The sequence below is a fragment of the Artibeus jamaicensis genome, unplaced genomic scaffold, assembly GCF_021234435.1.
Source record: "Artibeus jamaicensis isolate MK-2021 breed Jamaican fruit bat unplaced genomic scaffold, CSHL_Jam_final contig_354, whole genome shotgun sequence".
Taxonomy (NCBI): Eukaryota; Metazoa; Chordata; class Mammalia; order Chiroptera; family Phyllostomidae; genus Artibeus; species Artibeus jamaicensis.
Window position 1 is genome coordinate 34915082 of NW_026521803.1, and position 17312 is coordinate 34932393.

Consider the following 17312-nt stretch of genomic DNA (forward strand, 5'->3'; position numbering starts at 1 on the left):
TCTCAAAAACTGTGGTGGTGTTAAAAAATGATTCAGTAACAAGTAAGCTTCTAAATTAGGACCGTTGATGTGAGTAAATTACTGCCAGGGTTTTAACCTGGGGTCACTGGACAGCGGGAAATACGCTTACAGTGTCATTGCATCGTTGGTTTGGGGGCCAGAGCCACCTGCCGGCGTCTCCGCAGATGCAGCTTAACCTCACACAGACTCAGCTCTGTGTGAATAGTAGGGGTACCGCCAGGGCGCATTAACATTGTCCCCTCTGCAGACTGGACGCTTTTGTCCCTTTTGTCGTTGCCGTTCCTGTCGATGGTGAGTCTGGGTGTGGGTGTGAGTGTGCGTGTGTGGGCAGAGCGCCCTCGCCTGAGCGAGGGGCCGTCTCACCGTCGGCATCTGGTCCTTCTCCTTGGTTTTCACAGACACCGTGTTGCCTCCTCCTCTCAGTGTGATCTCGCAGGGTGACTTTCAGTGATGAGCAAGCCTTTCAGTGGTGGCTTTTCCTATTGTTGCAGTTCTGTGATGTTTTAGGTCAAGTCTTTTCTGGAGAGTTTGAAATGGTTAAATGTCTATTTCCCCTACGCAGAAGGCACGAAGTGGCAGCAGGTTTAGTGTCTACAATGAAAATGTCAGATGCGTGTCTTACTAGCTTTCTAAGTACGTGTATGTGTGTACACATACGTGTCGGTGGTGAGCTGGCAGCACCAGCCGTCAGACCGGTGGGGTCAGATTGGACCTCTGTCCGGCAACCTTATGGCTTGGGTCCTGGCTGAGAAAGGATTCAGGGCCAAGACAACCCTGTGAGAGAAAGTCAATTTTGAGAGCCACAGGGGGAGAAGAGCCAGGCGCAGGACAGACAGGGTCCCTGGACAGACAGACCAAGGCCTGGGGCACGGCTTTCGGCTGGTTCTTTGCCCTGAGAGTTTATCTGGCGGTCTGTGGCAGATCCCAGTGGGATTCTCATCAGCTTTCCAGGTGAGTCCTTTCAGAGACGTTGTCCTGACGTCAGCCTTGGCATCGCCATCAGGTTTGGCTGCCTTTCCGGGCCTGCAGCTGAAACACAACTGAGGCCTGGGTGTGTTTGATGCAAGTTAGACCCTTGTTTTCCTGGGCCCCTCATTCATTCCGCTTTAAGAGAGTCTAACCCACCGGACAAGCAACATGCCAGGGAGGAAGGGCCAGGGGTGGTTCGAACCTCAGGACCAGCGATGTTCTAGGGGAGGGAGGGTTACCAACGGGGCAAAGTCCCTGTCTTCCTAGTTGTGCCTGTTGCTGGGCACCTGGGGCTTTCTGCCCTGGTGACCGCCTATAGCTGTTCCCTTGTCCTTACTCCTCACTCCTGTCTAACTGCTGACCACATGGGTATTTTGCATTTACCCCTGAGTCTTGCTAATAAATTAGACCATTTCACTTATATGTACCTGATGACTTAGCTTTCCTGGTTGATCTTTTTTCAGTAAGTTTTAAAATTATTGCCTGAAGCACAGAGGCTTCACATTTTACTGAGCACCTTGCATGTAATAGGCTCTCCACCAATATTTGTCGAATTGCATTGAATCTTCCTCCGTGATCATGAAGAAGTGAGTGTGTGAGCACACATGTCCTTAGTAAAGGCGGGAGAGCAAGCACACTAACACTCCTGTTACAGAATTTCCGGGGTTGGACGGCCTGGGTCTGGGGTCGTTAGGGGCAGGTGGTGATCCCAGTGAGTCAGTTTGCTGTCGACGTGGTATCTTGTGGTTAAGCCAAGAGCTCCTGGGCGTCTGAGAGATGTTTTTATTCCTTTTCCTTTAGCCAATCTTAGTGTAGATAGGATGTCAAATATGTTGGCAACCAGCTTGCCCTCTCTATGCGTTTAGCTGAAGTCGCACCTTCACTGCTTGCTGGGTATCTGTGTTTTGTTGTGTAAGACCTTACTTGGTACGGCCATTGCCCAGCGTTACAAGTCTCCTGCAGGGCGTGGGGACGTTAGAAGCTGTTGCTCATGTACAGGACTTGCGGGTGAGCCACTTCCTCTAGTTCTCTCGGTCTCCCTCGGTTCTCTTCTCTTCTGCTTTCATTGTCCTGTTCTCCTCTTGGTCTCACCCTCTCTTTTTCCGACTGTGGATTTGTCTTAGCTCAATTTTTGCCACAGTGGCCCAATCCATAGCCAGGTGTGAGCGGTTGTGCTAAGAGGAGCCACACACATCACATCCAGATATCATGGCACTAGACAAGCGATAACGCTTCCAGTGCCCGAGCACGCAGGCCGGCTGCTGCACGCCTGCGACAGAGCCAGAGAGCGGGGCGATCTGGGGTGCAGAAGGGGCGCAACTGCGGCTGACACCCGGCAGAACTGGAACGGCGGCCTCTTGCCCGCACCCTGCCTTCTCTGGTTCTTCACGCCACTCTGGCTGCTTCAGCGGGTTCTTTGCCAAACATGTGATTTTATATTCTTTCATGGAATTGGTCTCTCTTTCTTCTAAAAAAAAAAAACTTTGTAGATCTTTATTGGAAGATTTACCTGACAACGTTTACCAAAGCACTCTGGGCTCTTTTCTTTTAATCTAATATTGTTACTTATTCTTTCTTATTTAGTAGTACGTGGTGGCAATTGTTAATTACAGTTTTCATACCACTGTTATATTAGAGATAACATTGTTCATTGTAAGCGTATATTTTTATGTATGGTGTCTGACGTCACACACTCGGCGACGGAAAGAGCAGACTAGCAGCACAGCCTGTGGGAAATGAGAAGGCGACGCGCCGTGATTCTCCCATCTTGCCTGTCGTGCGCGTTTTCAGTGCCGTTGCGTACTTTTATCTTCCCTCGCCTGAACGGCTTCTGTTTCTCCCCGGTTTTCATTCATGACTCTGATATCCCTTCTTTTCAGTCGACATTGCTGGTGCATAAACATTTATAAAATTGAATTTGATCACATTAGTCCCCCAATAGAGTCTCCAGACAGCGGGTCTCAAACTTGTCTGTGTCTAGTCACCTGGGGTGATTGCGGGGCAGATTCCGCCCCATTCCCAGGGGCATGGGTTCAGGTCAGAGGGCAGGCCCTGGGTGTGTTTTGAGACCTGCCCGCCACCGTGGTTTCTGAGCGGAGCTCCTTGTTCATGGCCCCTGAGTTGAAGGATGGAGCTCTGATGTGCACTGTGGACCTCCGGGCCCTCAGCGAACCATCCTGTGGCCTCTTCACCACAGTCACTGTGGGGTCACCAGCGTCCATCCTGGGATGTTCCCTGCCCTTTCCACACCCCGCAGTCCTTTTTCCGGGAGGGCCCCTCCATGGCTCCAGCTGCGTTTCTGTGGGGACCGCCCGCCCTGTGCGCAGGGTTGGCATTGCCATCGTGTGTCCCTTGTATTATCTTGCAGTCTTCCTTTATAGCACCGTGTACACCACATTGTAATAACTGTCCTACACATCACTTTTTAACTGTCAGTTTTGAGTTCCATCACTAGAAAAACCCTCTTAATTGTTTTTGCATCTCTAGTATCGCTCACAAACACAGGTGAATGTGGCGCGAGTGAATTAAATACACGGAGTCTTGGCTTCTTTCCTGTGTGTTTTATATAGTATAAATTTATCTATTATTTGTACACCTAAGCTTCTTTGGCTGTTCTATAAAAATAGTGTTTATTTTCTACCTTCCTTTAAACCTTGTTCATTCCATTCAGAGCAGAGATTTATACAGAGGAGGCAGAATCAGTGACAATTCTGGAAACAGTGTTTGGAAGAGCAGCCCCTGAGCCGCTCCCTGCAGGGAGGGTGCAAGTGTGACTTCAGTGGCAGTGGGGGGTTGAGAAAGGAGCGTCCTGTTGGCACAGGCGGTGCAAAGGCACACATGCCTGGGGCTGTGTGGTTCTGGAAGGCTCTTGGATTTGGCGTGTGCCTGGGGCTATGTGGTTCTGGAAGGCACTCGGATTTGGTTGCAGTGCGAGGGGTAGGGCTGTGGTGTGAGTTTGGAGGCGTAGGGAGCGGTGCATTTTGCAGGGTATTTTGTGCTTTATAAAGGAGTCTTTGCTTTGTAAAGACTTTACCCTGGGGTTATAAAATGCGATGGAACCGTCTTAAACTAGAAAGAAATGCAGATGGGAGGAGAACTGATACAGAAGAGATCAGTTAAGGGGATTTTGTTGCAATTTTATAACAGAAGAATTGATCAGCGATTTAAAATAATTTTTTTAAATGTTTTGTAAAGATTTTATTTATTTATCTTTAGAGGGGAAGGGAAGGAGAGAGGGAGAGAAATATCAATGTATGGTTGCCTCTTGTGTGTCCCCTGCTGGGAACTGGCCTGCAACCCAGGCATGTGCCCTGGCTGGGAATCGAATCGTGGTTGCTTGGTTCCCAGGCCTGCGCTCAATCCACTGAGCTACACCAGCCAGAGCTTAAAATAATTTTATAAAGATTCTTTTATAGTGTTCTTAGTTCACTCTGTCAACGACTCTGATAGGCTTAGGGTTAAACAATGTGAGTAGGACATAGTGTCCGTGCAGTACGAGAATATGTAAATAGCACAAAGTAGCTAATTATGTAAATTAGCACATGAGTTGAGACCTACAAACTCGTGGTGCATAGACAGGTGTAAAGTGCAGTGGGGGCTGGATTCGCTGCAGACTGACTTTCTGTGGGAGAGTGAGAAGAGTGAGGGTCCTGATGCAGGAGGAGGAGGCGGACTGGGGCAAAGAGGACTGTTCTGGGCCAAGGAGTAAGTGAAGGGTGAGCGGGTGGGAGCCACGGTGCCAGAGCCTGTGGCTGAAGCTGGAAAAGCCCTGGGTGTCGAACTGCAGTGGCCGTGAACGTTGGGCTGAAGGATTTTGCATTTCATCCTAGACCTTTACTTTCTAGTTATGAAAGTAATATACATTCTATATATAATGAATATAAAGAAGATGAAAATCTCTTACGATTTCATCACAAGGTGTAGTTAACACAACACCTCATCTTGTCTTTCCCATGGGCTCACGTGCACACTGAAGCACCAGAGAGACGGAAGCACAACCATGTTTGTGTGCGTGTGCATGTGTGTGTGTGTGTGTGCACAGCACGCATGTGATTTTCAGCGCTCTCACCACGGGAGCATGGGCGCTTGGCCCTGTGGTTCGGTGTGCCCAGGAAGCCTGACTTGTAGTGGCTGTGATGTTTATTCTGCTATATGTTTATGCTAAAATTATTTAACCTGTTTTCTATTGTTAGACTATAGAAGTTGTTTTTAATTTAAAATAATAGCTCCTGTTTCACTGAACATCTGTGTACATAAATCCTTGTCTGCATTTCTGACTATTTAGGATAGTGTTCTAGAAATGGATGTACCGGATCAAACAGTCTTAAGGGCCGATGGTATATTTTGGCAAATCACTCTGCCACAGGCTGCTATTTAAAGTCGCACCTATAGTGTGTGGCTTTGCCGGGAGGACAACGAGAGGTCAGACTTCCGGCTGAGTGTTTTCCGTGTGTACTGTCTGCCGATTTTGTAAATGGTATCTTGTGGTTATTTCAACTGTTATTCCTTGACGAGCAGTTTCAGCAGTTTTTTCCTTATATTTATAGACTCTTTATGATTCTTGTACTGTGAATTGTCCTTGATCTTTATAGTATTTTTCCTATTCATTTGAATTAATATTTGTATAGATTATAACTCTTCACAATCCTTTCTTGCACATTTTAGTCCTATTTCGTACTTGCCGTTCACCATTTTTTTAGTAGTGAATTTTTAATTTAACAGTGTTTGAAAGTTCGTTCTCACCTTGAGATCGGGTATATTTACCTATATTTTTATTTCATTTTTCTTTTAAGATTTATTTTATTTCTACTTTAGAGAGAGGAGCAGGGAAGGAGAGAGGGATAGAAGCATCGATGTTCAAGAGATACATTGATTGGTTTCCTCTCACATGCCCGTTGGCCAACTGGAGACCTGGCCTGCAACCCAGGCATGTGCCCTGACTGGGAATTGAACCTGTGACATTTCTGGCACTTAATCCACTGATCCACACCAGCCAGTGTTTGATTTAGTTTTTAATAATTCTGTACTTTCTATTTCTCTTAATAATCCACGATAAAGGTGGTTCTTTGACAGAGAATGACATGATTAGATGTGTGTGTCCGAAAGAAGTCTGGATTTGTGGATGTCGGGTTGGAATGAGGAGACTCAGGGCAGTGAAGTCTGTTGAGCGGAGAGAAGCTAGGGTCTGAATGTGGCGTCAGTGGCAGAGGGGACAGAACGGAAGGGAGTAATGCTCTGAGAGGTACAGCAGCGTTAGCGGGAAGGTAGAGATTCGGACCTACGAAATGTGAGGCACCTCGGACCTCCAGGTACAAGCAGTGCACACACACACAGGTTTGAGCCTCCTTCAGGAGACTGGTCTGGCCGGTGATGGGATTCAGGGAGCCACCTACGATGGGGCGGTAGTTCTAATGTGAGAGGAAGAAGGAGTTTTCAAGGCAGTTGACTGAGAAAGGCGGTCAGAATTAGAAGGCTCACCAGGAAGGTTTCTCTGGGAAGCTGTAACTGGTGGCTTTTTATTATGTTTTTCATTTCCTTTTCTCTGTCTTTCTTTTGCCAAATACAATGTCAGTACTGCGAAGAGTTTGCAGAGGAGATGGACTGAAAAGTTTTTGTTGGATCAGTCTACAGCTTCCCATAAATTTAGCTAAAAGGGGCAGTAGACACGGAGGGAATATGCAGAAGAGGGGACGTGGTCAGAGGGCAACACTGTTGTGTAGCAGAATCTCAGTGGACTGCAGCATGTTGTCTGTTGAGGGGGAGCAATCTACAAACAGGGAGAGACAGAAGGTGAGGTAGAGAAAGGAGGGATTTGCCCTGGCTGGCATCGCTCAGTGGGTTGGGCGTCATCCCACAAAGGGCAAGGTCGCTGGTCCAGTTCCTGGTCAGGAACCCTGCCTTGGTTGCTGGCCGAGTCCCCAGCTGGGGGCATGCAAGAGGCAACTGATTGAAGTTTCTCTTGCATATCAATGTTTCTCTCCCTTTCTTTCTCCCTCCCTTCTCCTCTCTCTAAAAGTAAAAATTAAAAAAAAAAGAAAAGAAAAAGGAGGGATTTGTTGGTGCAGCATCTTAAAAGCATGAGAGGCTGTGATAAATGCATTATTTTCAGGGGGAACAATAGTTCCTTTTCAGAGACTGAGTTTACATATGTTATTGAAATAAATTTTAATCTGTTTTATGAGTAAAAACACTCCTGGCTTCAGTTATAAACTGTTAACTCCTTTCTTAAAAATGAATTGATTTTATAATTATTTCAGCATAAAATTCCGATTGTATAAGTTCCTTTGTTTTACATGCTGCTGATTGTCCAAGTCCGTGAGTTACTTTTAGTGACACGGGTACTTAAATGGACAGCTTAATAAGTGCTTTGATTCCTTTGACTGTGTTTTGTTCATTGACGAATGCATGAAATTGAACACTTCTATACTTAAAGTGATAACCGCCTTTTAAAACCATTTGTTGCAGGGAAATTTGCCTAAATATTCCCACAACTCCCTGATGGTTCAGGCAATAAAGACCAACCTGACAGACCCCGACGTGCACGTGCTGTTCTTCGACGTGGAGGCTCTGATCATCCAGCTCCTGACCGAGGAGGCCTCCAGGCCGAGCGCGGCGCTCATCTCCCCGGAGAACCTGCAGAAAGCATCCGGCAGGGCCGACAAAGGGGGCTCCTTCCTGACTGGGAAGCGAGCCGCCGTCCTCTTCCAGCAAGTGAAAGAAACCATCAGAGAGAACATAAAGGAGCACCTCCTGGATGACGAAGAGGAGGATGAGGAGGCAATGAGGCAGAGAAGGGAGGAGAGTGACCCTGAGTACCGGGCCAGCAAGTCCAAGCCGCTGACCCTGTTGGAATACAACTTGACCATGGACACGGCCAAGCTGTTTATGTCCTGCCTGCACGCCTGGGGCTTGAACGACGTTCTGGACGAAGTCTGTCTTGACCGCCTGGGCATGCTGAGACCCCACTGCCCCGTGTCCTTCGGCCTCTTGTCCAGGGGAGGTCACATGTCGCTGATGCTTCCTGGGTATAATCGGGCCGCGGGCCAACTGTCCCACGGGAAGACAGAAGTGGAGAGGAAGCTCCCGGCGGCAGAGGGGGTGGGGAGGGGCACTTACGGGGTGTCTCGGGCCGTCACCACACAGCACCTCCTGTCTGTCATATCTTTGGCAAACACCCTGATGAGCATGACCAACGCAACTTTCATCGGCGACCATATGAAGAAGGGCCCTGCCAGGTGTGACCACGACGGCTTGATTTTATTCTCATGTTACAGAGAAAGAAACCTCGTTTATTCTTGTCCCTGTTTAGGACTTTTGCTGCAGTTCCACCCGCAGAAAAAATATTTTTGTGTCATCTCAGTGTTTCCCCTTTAAGTCTTAAAGTGCAGTGTGCATGATTTAAAACATCATAAAATTACGTAGTTCTTTTCTATACTCAGACTTACTAGTGGTTTTTTATAAATTTGGAATGAGGAAGTAGGTTATAGTTCAGCTTTAATAAATGAATTACAAACTAGCACTTCAGCACATATAATCTTAGAATTGTATCCACTTAAAGTTTGCACCAGTTAATATGAAACGTATATATTTGGTTAAATGCTTCTCTTCATTGTGACCCACATGTATGAATAATATGTGTTGAGTGATCATGTTCAGAATTTTTGTGAAAAGCATAATTAGAATTTTTCAGTAGGAAAAAAGAAAACAATTTTTTAAGTGCAGGAGAGTACCATTTTAATATTTCTACAATACTTAACCTGCATTACTATTTCCTGTTTTTTCAGAAATCACGAAGGCTACTTTTAAAACTGGGGTTTTGTTGTACTTTAGTGCAAGTTGACTGTGTTAAGATTATTTTCTAATCTAACCAATGCTGAAATAGCACTTGTCTCGTGTCTGGTTCTGTTGTAAGCACTTTCCCGACAGAATCTCATTCATGCCCTTAACCCTTTAAGGAAGGTACTTTATTGTACTTTGTTCCATATAAAAAACTGAGACACAGAAAGGTTACGGAACCTGTCCAAGGTCCCACAGGTACCAGGTGATGCAGCCAGAATTCAAAGTGAGGCTGTTTGCCTCTAATGCCCAAGATTTCTTAATGCTTTATCACATTTTTCAGATTTTAGGGCTGAATTCTTTCAAGCTCAGTGTATTGTTCCATGAATTCATTTTGACCAGTAATATGTGATGGGCTGTACTCTCAGCACGCTAATATCGAACAGTGAGGTACTAATCGTGACATCTGCCTGTCACTGGCTGTATGTTAGTGTTCACAAATATTTCTTAAACTAGTATAAAGTATAAATTGTAGTTGTTAAATTCTTACTTGCTATTCGCTAATTATTTAATTTACTGTATTAAAATTCAACATGGAATATATTAATAGGTAAAAAACAAACAATCACCATCTTTTGGGGGACAGTAAATTCAAAATATTCTGTGTTTCTTTTGTAATTCATTTGCAATTAGTATAATAGTTTAAATGGTCCTGGAAATATGAAATATGAATATAGTATTTTCTTCTCTTCAAAGGCCACCCAGACCAAGCACCCCAGAGCTTTCTAGGGCACGGGGGTCCCCTCCAACTTCCAGAAATATTGTGCAAGGACAAATTAAACAAGGTAAAATTCAATCTTGTTACATAATTGACATGACATCTCAGCTCTAGAAACTGAGGAGGCATGGCTAATGTATAATGATAACATTTTGTTTGTCTCAGATTGTTAAAAGAGAGAAAAGCTGTTATAGTCCAGATGTAAGTATAGATAATTAAGATGTCAGTTAAAAACAAATCAGATTTATTTAGAAATTGATAAATGAGCCTGTTTCATATAATTTTATTGTGCTGTCTTTGGCCTAATTTTTATGCATTAGGAGCACCTTACTTGACACACTGGTGCCTTAACTGTGTGTGTTGGGTTTAAAAGTTATACCCATCATTTAACTACATGTAGAAACCTCGAAATTCCTATTTCCAAACTCCAGCTATTCTTCTGCCATTTGCTGGTAGGTGGTGCATTGTAATCCACAAGTGGAAATCCTTTCTGCTTAACTCATTGTATCTTAACTTTTGTCTATAGCTTTGTTTTTCCATAGGGGATAGAAGAAGAAAGGTTGAGTTTCTCTTTCTTTGTTGTCTTTTGTACTCATTTGAAAGCTGACCCAGGAGCCTACCAGCGAGTTGGGGAAGGGGAGGGTCATTTCCACGTAGAGGGCTTTCCTTCCAGTAGAAAGTTGTGTCTGGCACAGAATGCGGTAGAATGGGTGTTCTTTTTTTCCTTAGGGTTCTTATTTTAGATTTAAAATTACACAGTTTTAAAGCTCTTCAGGTGGTAAAGAGTCAATGAATAGTTCTACAAGATTTGCTAAGTACACAGTTGGCCTTCACCTTTATACCTGCGGGTTCCCTGGCCCTGGGACCGGTGCTTTTCTCTCCCTTAGCTGAGCGGTCGGTGTGTGTTCTCACACCCGGACCCGGCGTGTGGCTTCGCGGGCCTGGGCACTGCCTGCCGGCTTCTCCCTGTGAAGGCGAGCTCTCACAAGCTCTCCACTAGCCCCATCCTTCATCCCAACTCCACCTGGTCCAGCACCTCACTCGTTCATCAGTCTTCTCAGTATGCTTACATATTATTTTATAGTTTATGGGAAGTTACATAAAAGTTAATAGTTCTGGTTACATAACGTTTTATACTTGTATACTATATGTGAAATATAATAGACGTATAGAAAAGTGCACAAGATAGGTCTGTAGCTCAGTGCTCTTTACAAGCTCAACACCTGTATAACTACGTCAAGAAACAGACGTAGTAACTTGGACAAGGAACAGAACAACCGAACGTGGCCAGCACTCCCACCCCAAACCGCCCCCCTTCCAGGGCAGCTGTCTTGACTTTTAGGGAGTTCCTATGTTTCTCTCCTTTGTAGTTGCCCCCCACACACACACCAAGTCTGAATCTCTAAACGCTGTAGTTCAATTTCGCCCATGTTTTGAGCTTTATATGCGTTCAGCCAGTCATGGAGGATGTATCTTTTGTGTTTGCTTCTTTGGTGAGATTTATCAATATTGTTGCATTAGACTGTGGCTTGTTCATTTTCATTGTTCATTTTTATTGCTGTATAGTGTTCTGTGGAATGAACAGACCACAGTTTATTCATCCATTCCTCCTGTCAATAGACATTTGCATTATTTCCAGTGTTTGGTTTTCATAAATAATTCTGCTACGAACATTCTTGTATTCGGATCTTAGTGTACATTATAAGCATGCCTGTTGTGTATGTAACTAAAAGTGGAATTTCTGCACATGTTTATCTTCGGCTTTAGCAGATAATGCTCACATATTTTCCCAAGTGAGAGATGAATACCCATCCATCAAAATGGCTAAAGTGGGAAAGATGGAAATACTGCGTTGGTTTTGTGATTTGTTCAGGGGGTTTGGAGCGCTGCTCTCGGTCCAAGGCCAATTACTTCCCATTAGTGAGGCGAGCCCTGCGTGAGTGCTGTCTCCAGTCCCCCCCAGTCGAGTTTTCCCGTCAGGCTGGTGGGAGCAGGCACCGTTTCTGGCCCTCTCTCCTCTCGGTCCTGTGAGTCCCAGCTGCCCTGGCCTCCTGAGACCCTTCGCTCTGTCTTCTCAACTCAGGGAGACGGCTGGGCTCCCCCTCAACCCCCCCTTCCTGTGTCTTATCCCAGAAACCCCCCGGCCATAAGCTGGGGCAGTGGTGGGGCTCACATGCTCTTGTCTCCCTGGCCATCCATCCATCTTGACGTCCTGTGGCTTAGAACCATTGCTGCATGCATTTTGGTTTGGGTTTTGTTTTTTATGTAGGATTGTGCATCTGTGCTACTCCCTCTTGGCCAGAAGTAGAAGTTCCCCTCTTCACATGTAAAATGTCCTGAATGTACTGTTACCTATTAAGCGAGCATACTTTATGTTGTATAATTTTAACATTTTTAGAGCATTACTTCAAGGAGAAATGGAAAGAGGCCCTCACAGGTACGAGGCATGTTTAAAGTGCAGGACACAGCCAGCACCTGCTAACTGGAGAGTAAAGCCACTGGAAATACCTTTGAGATTACACTGTCCAGATCAGTGGCAGGGCACACTGCCCTGCATTTAGTTAGTTCAGAGCTTCATTTCACATCCGTTCTTGTTAGAGATACTATTTGTTGCCTTCATCATTATCTTCATTGTCATTCCTTATAGTTGGTGTTTCTTCCTGGACTACATCTTTCTCTCTCTGTAGAAATCACAGCCAATACAAGCGACCCGAGGTAATTTGTGACTCGGTCGTGACGCATCTTGTCCTTGACCACCACGATGGAATCGAGTCGGCTCTCCTGGCCAGGCCCGAGGAGGGTAACGCTGGAATGCGGTAGCGTTAGTCCTTGCGGAAGGCTTCGAGTTGGAGAGCAGTGAGGGAGGCACTGGAAATTGAGTTTTTCCTGAAGCCTTGACTTAGGGCGGTGGATTTAGGGATTCCCACCTGGGACAGCACAGACGCTGGTCTCTGCAGTAGGTGAAGGTCGGAGATCCGTGCTCACTGAGCTACATAGTGAAGTACTGGGGGGAGGCAGCATGACTCCCACTTTCCGTTTGAGTATCAGGTGGAAATACGGCACAATGATCTCCTTATAAACTATTGTTAAATAAAACATACAAGTGGGGGATGTTAGAGACATGGGTCTGATTTGCATTCTCCTGAGTAGTTTATCTACATCTAGCAGACAGCAGGTGAACGAACGTAACCAGTTTAGGGTAAGAAGTGGTGAGAGACACAGACGCAAGCTCCGAGTTCTCTGGCCCCAGCTGGGCAGTTAGAGGAAGACAAGTTCTCCTCTGCTCCGGCTTTTCTTGCCTCCGGCTTCTTTTGAACACGTCCCTCTTCCTTACGTTTGCTTTTCCTGACTCCCTCGGTGGGCACCTTGACTCGCAGTCTGTTTCTCAAGCCGGGATGTGCTCCTTTTTGATAAACTGCCACTTACACGTTGGCTGATACTTGTTCTGCTGCAAAACAATCCATACGGAGTAAAGACTTGATCTGGGGAGTGGACCTTCCACGAACATTTGGGTCAGAGAATGAAAAAGATATAGTTTAGCTAACACACTTTCTCATAATCAATATCATTTTATTGATTTTTTATTGGAAAATAATTTCTTCACAAGTTTATTTTGTCTAACCAATAGTTGGTTTATGAATTCAGTGTTTGCCAATAATAATATTTACCAACAGTCATGTACTTTTTTTGGTAGAGACGGTTTTGTTTTTTTTTTAGTAGATACTTGATTCTGTAGTTCATAAAACCTCTCCTTTGGATGAGAGATGTCAGCTACATTTTGTAGCCCTATGTCTGCCCATAGCTTTGGGCCTTTTTTACATTCTGACGTAACGTACTTATCTTGAGCAATTCAGTAACCTCACGGCACGAGTCTTCGGTCTGTGTCTGCTGCTCACCTTCCCTGTGACCACATCTTCGTTGGTGTTGCCTTCTTACTCCGTGGTAGGTCCGGGAGCCGGTCCGAACGATTTAAAGATCGAAGGCTATGCTGTGTTGTTCGCAGTTTTATTTTTCAGAAGTGGATTCAATTTACGGTGCCTAAACTTGGAAGGAAGCAGTAGTCACTGTTGAACTATCTTAGGAGTCATTGACGTAAATGAGGCAGCAGTTTCTCACCATCTTCCACAAGGTCTAGAGCAAAAACCCTGGAGCACACACATCAGGTCAGCGGGGGGACCCGAGAACCCTGTGAAATTTTGTTTGAACTTAGGTGCCTTTTCTTTTTTTTTTTTTTAAAAAAAAATGGCCTATAACTTTAGTCTGCTTTGGAAGCTCAAAAGACAAGGACATTTATTCATCTTTCTTCACTTGTAACAAATGCTTGGTGACCTAGATGTTGCTATATAATGTTACTGTATTGGAACAGTGGCTGGAACCTGGAAGGTGCTCAGCAAACATTTGTCAAATGAGTGAATCTGCGGACACTTCTCTGTGTGCTCCAGAGTCCGTGTGGCCATAACCAGGTGCTTAGGCTGTTAGGGCTGACAAAAGACACTTCCACTGTTGAGTAGCTTCTGGCTCGTGGGGGAGATCCAGGGAGTGCCATTTATGATCCTGTTTGAAGCCATTTATGATCCTGTTTGAACTGGCTACTTGCTTTTTCTACCAGACTCTGAGAACGTGAGGTCAGCAACAAAGTAGAGGTCGGATGCTTGCTTATGTTTTATGGCGTCAGTCTTTGATGTTCTGTTCTATGCATAACTTCTGCTGGATTATTTGTCATTAAATCTTGAGCTTTTTATTTTGGAGGTGGAAGTTTTTCCTTCTTTCTATTGCGGATTTTTCTGTACCTGGAGAATATTTTCAAAGCTCCAGTTTTAAAAGCTCCAGCAGCATTTAATTTCAATATCTCAGTTAATTATGGAAGTAGTTCTAGATTCTGCAGTTTCAGTTATGACAGTCTGAAAAAAGCATTTTTTTGGTGGTGATGTAGAGATTTTTAAAGCAGAGTAAATATGATTTCTTGATTTTTATTATATTTTTCCCTTGACTTTTAGTGCCCACAGAATTTATTAATAGTTTTTTCTGTATGCAACATCATGTAAACAAGACTCCAAAAATATAATACTCAGCATCTGCTTTTTTCTCTCATTAGAACTAAAGTTACTTGTGTTGAGCACTGTTGTGCTGAGACAGTGTTCTAGCTGCTTTGCCAGTAGCATTTCTAGTTTCCTTTAAACTTGTGACTAAGACAGAATGTTATAGTTTAATCCTACTACTTCTGTGACCTGAATAAAGTAATGATCCTTTAGCCCTAAACACTTATTTACTCTTGAATTTCCTCACCCTCTCATCTAGTGTCCCTTCAAAATTAAAGATAAAATTAGATAAAGTTAATAGTCTTTTCTGGGATAATAATTCCTCCCTTTTAAATAAAAGTGAAATCACAGAAATGTCCCAGCTTTTGGAAACCACCAGCGGAACTTTCTCAACAATCTTTGGTGGCATGAAAGCAAAGACCTGAAAGTTTACTCATTGCCACCAACGCTTATTACCAACTTTTTCATGAGGAAGTGACTATTTTACAGGTTGTAATAACTTAATTTATAATTTAAGTTATTTTAAAAGTGGAAAATAAAATTATTCAATGGAATATAGACATAATTTATATTTCTTTGCAAGAGTACTTTATAATGGAATAATTAGATCTTATGAAATACATGATTAAGGGCAGCTCTCTTCCTTTTATAAGTACAATGTTATTAAGTGATTATAATTTTATAAGGGTCAAAAAACAGGTCTGTTATAATAAAAAATAATTTCCCACATGAAACTTTTATGTGTGTAAGAAATGCTTCTTAGAGTTTTTGGAGTTAGAATTGCTATTTTTTTGTTCCTGTTCACGTATTTCTTTTAGTTCTGCTGTTGACTGCACATGTGCCTCACGCACATTATGATGCGTTCGTGTGGAAATTATGAAAAGTTGTTTTCACGCAGCTGCCTGTAGTTCCAAAAGGACTTCACTGCATGAAGAGCAAACATAGCATTCAGCAGACAATGCGTAATCTGTTCAGGAGCCCAAACCTATTGCTGTTCAATGACGGAAGAAAGGGGAGGGATTAATTTGAAGATGCTTGTGCATGACATATGGTAATTTCTCCATAGGAAGGAAGTGTCAAATGGTGACCTCTAAATCTTAACATTGACCTCCAGTTGTAGAACGTGTGTGCCATAAGGTCCTTCTGCCTTTTCATATGATAATTTCAGCTGAAACATTTCCCAAGTCACATAACTTTTTTTTTTGGAGGGTGCATCTATTTTATAAGGATTATAACATTCACAATAATAACTCTTAGAACATAAAGCTTTTGTATCCTAAGAATATTTTTTGAACTCCAAAGAATGAAGCTACATTAGGATTCTTCTAACAAAGGTTAAGTATAGTATATATGTTCTTTATAAGTTGTTTTTTTTTAAGTTGACTTTTTATAAATTGAGTGTGAAAAATTGAAATGATCTCAGTGGATATTGGTTTGAGAGATTAAAAATAATTTACACATGATGTTAGAAAATTATTAGCAAAAATGTAATTGACATGAAGACCAACATGAACTTTTCATTATGTGATACATTTTAAAAATCGAGTTGCATTTTTGCTGATTTTTAATATGTTGACATTTTTTTCATTGTAGCCTCAGTTCTTTTAGAATTTTTTAAAATTAATTGGTACATCATTGGACTGTAACAGTAAATAGATTTTGGTTTTAAGAGGAATTTAAACTATGCTGTGGTTGCCATTCAACAAAGTACATCATTCCCATGCGGTCACCCTTAATGCTCATGCCGTCTGGTTACGACGTCATTCTTCAGTTCCACATTTCCTACGTTTCGCCAGCTCTGGTTTTCATTCTTCACTAATACTGAGCTTTTTTCCAGAAACTGCTGCACCTCAATTCTCTCTTTTTTGTTTCTCCTCTTCTCCTCTGCAAGTTCCTGCATCTGTCGCTTCTGCTCGGTCTGACGCCGACCACTCCGGCTCTGGCCCCACCTCTGCTCCTGCTTTACACACCTGTTTCTTAGTAAATGAAGGTATTCTCTCTTAACTTCCTAACTACTTTCTCTCAGTCTGTACTTTATCCTAATTTGACATGTTCTTTTTACCTAGTCTACACATTTACCTGCTTTGTTATGGACGAGACGGTGAAATTCCATGTACTGATTTTATTTGCTAATGTCAGTGATGAGGGCCAGGTGTGAAAATGCGGAGTCCCTCCTGGTGGAGAAAACCGTGTGTCCTGTGGTCTGGGTCTGGGTGTGGGGCAGGTGTGAGGAGGTGCACTGGTTTCCACGGTGACGTTGGCCATGTCGTCTCTGGCGTTACAGCTGCCAGTTTACTTTCCATGTATTGTCACCCTGTGAGAGATGCACTTTGCTCTCTTTACACACCAGGTGCCCAGGTTGAAGGGAAATATGACAGTGTCGTAATTCACGTCCTTGTGTGCAGAGTCTTCCGAATGTTGCTCAGCACCAGCGACTGTCTAGACTGATAGGAACTCACCTGTTTTATCCTACTTGCTACTTCTCTTTCTGGCCAAAGCAGCAACAGTCATTTTAGTTTTTAAGATGTAGTTCGGCTATCATATTATCTCGGTGGAGTTACACTAGTGGGAAGTATCTTGGACTTCTGATAATGTGAATGGAATCCACAAACCTTTTACCCTGAGGGCCTTCTACGATTGCTTATACTGCCTGGCAGTGTAACGGAACTTACAAGCTCTTGGTTGTATTCACGCTTTTCATCGTGGGCTCAGTCTTCACCAATTTGTAT

The 17312-nt window shown here is 43.8% G+C and overlaps 1 protein-coding gene across 4 annotated transcripts in view; it reads left to right on the forward strand.

Moving 5' to 3' along the window:
* The window catches only part of WDR7 (WD repeat domain 7), a 292206-nt gene that overhangs the window by 74120 nt on the left and 200774 nt on the right, over positions 1 to 17312 (forward strand). For 3 of the 4 annotated variants that reach the window (XM_053664157.1, XM_037151997.2, XM_053664156.1), the window contains exons 16-18: positions 7456 to 8225; positions 9523 to 9611; positions 16475 to 16573. In XM_053664157.1, coding sequence (XP_053520132.1) covers positions 7456 to 8225; positions 9523 to 9611; positions 16475 to 16573 — 958 coding nt within the window. The remainder of the gene's footprint in view (positions 1 to 7455; positions 8226 to 9522; positions 9612 to 16474; positions 16574 to 17312) is intronic. The other variant, XM_037151995.2, reaches the window with a different exon arrangement.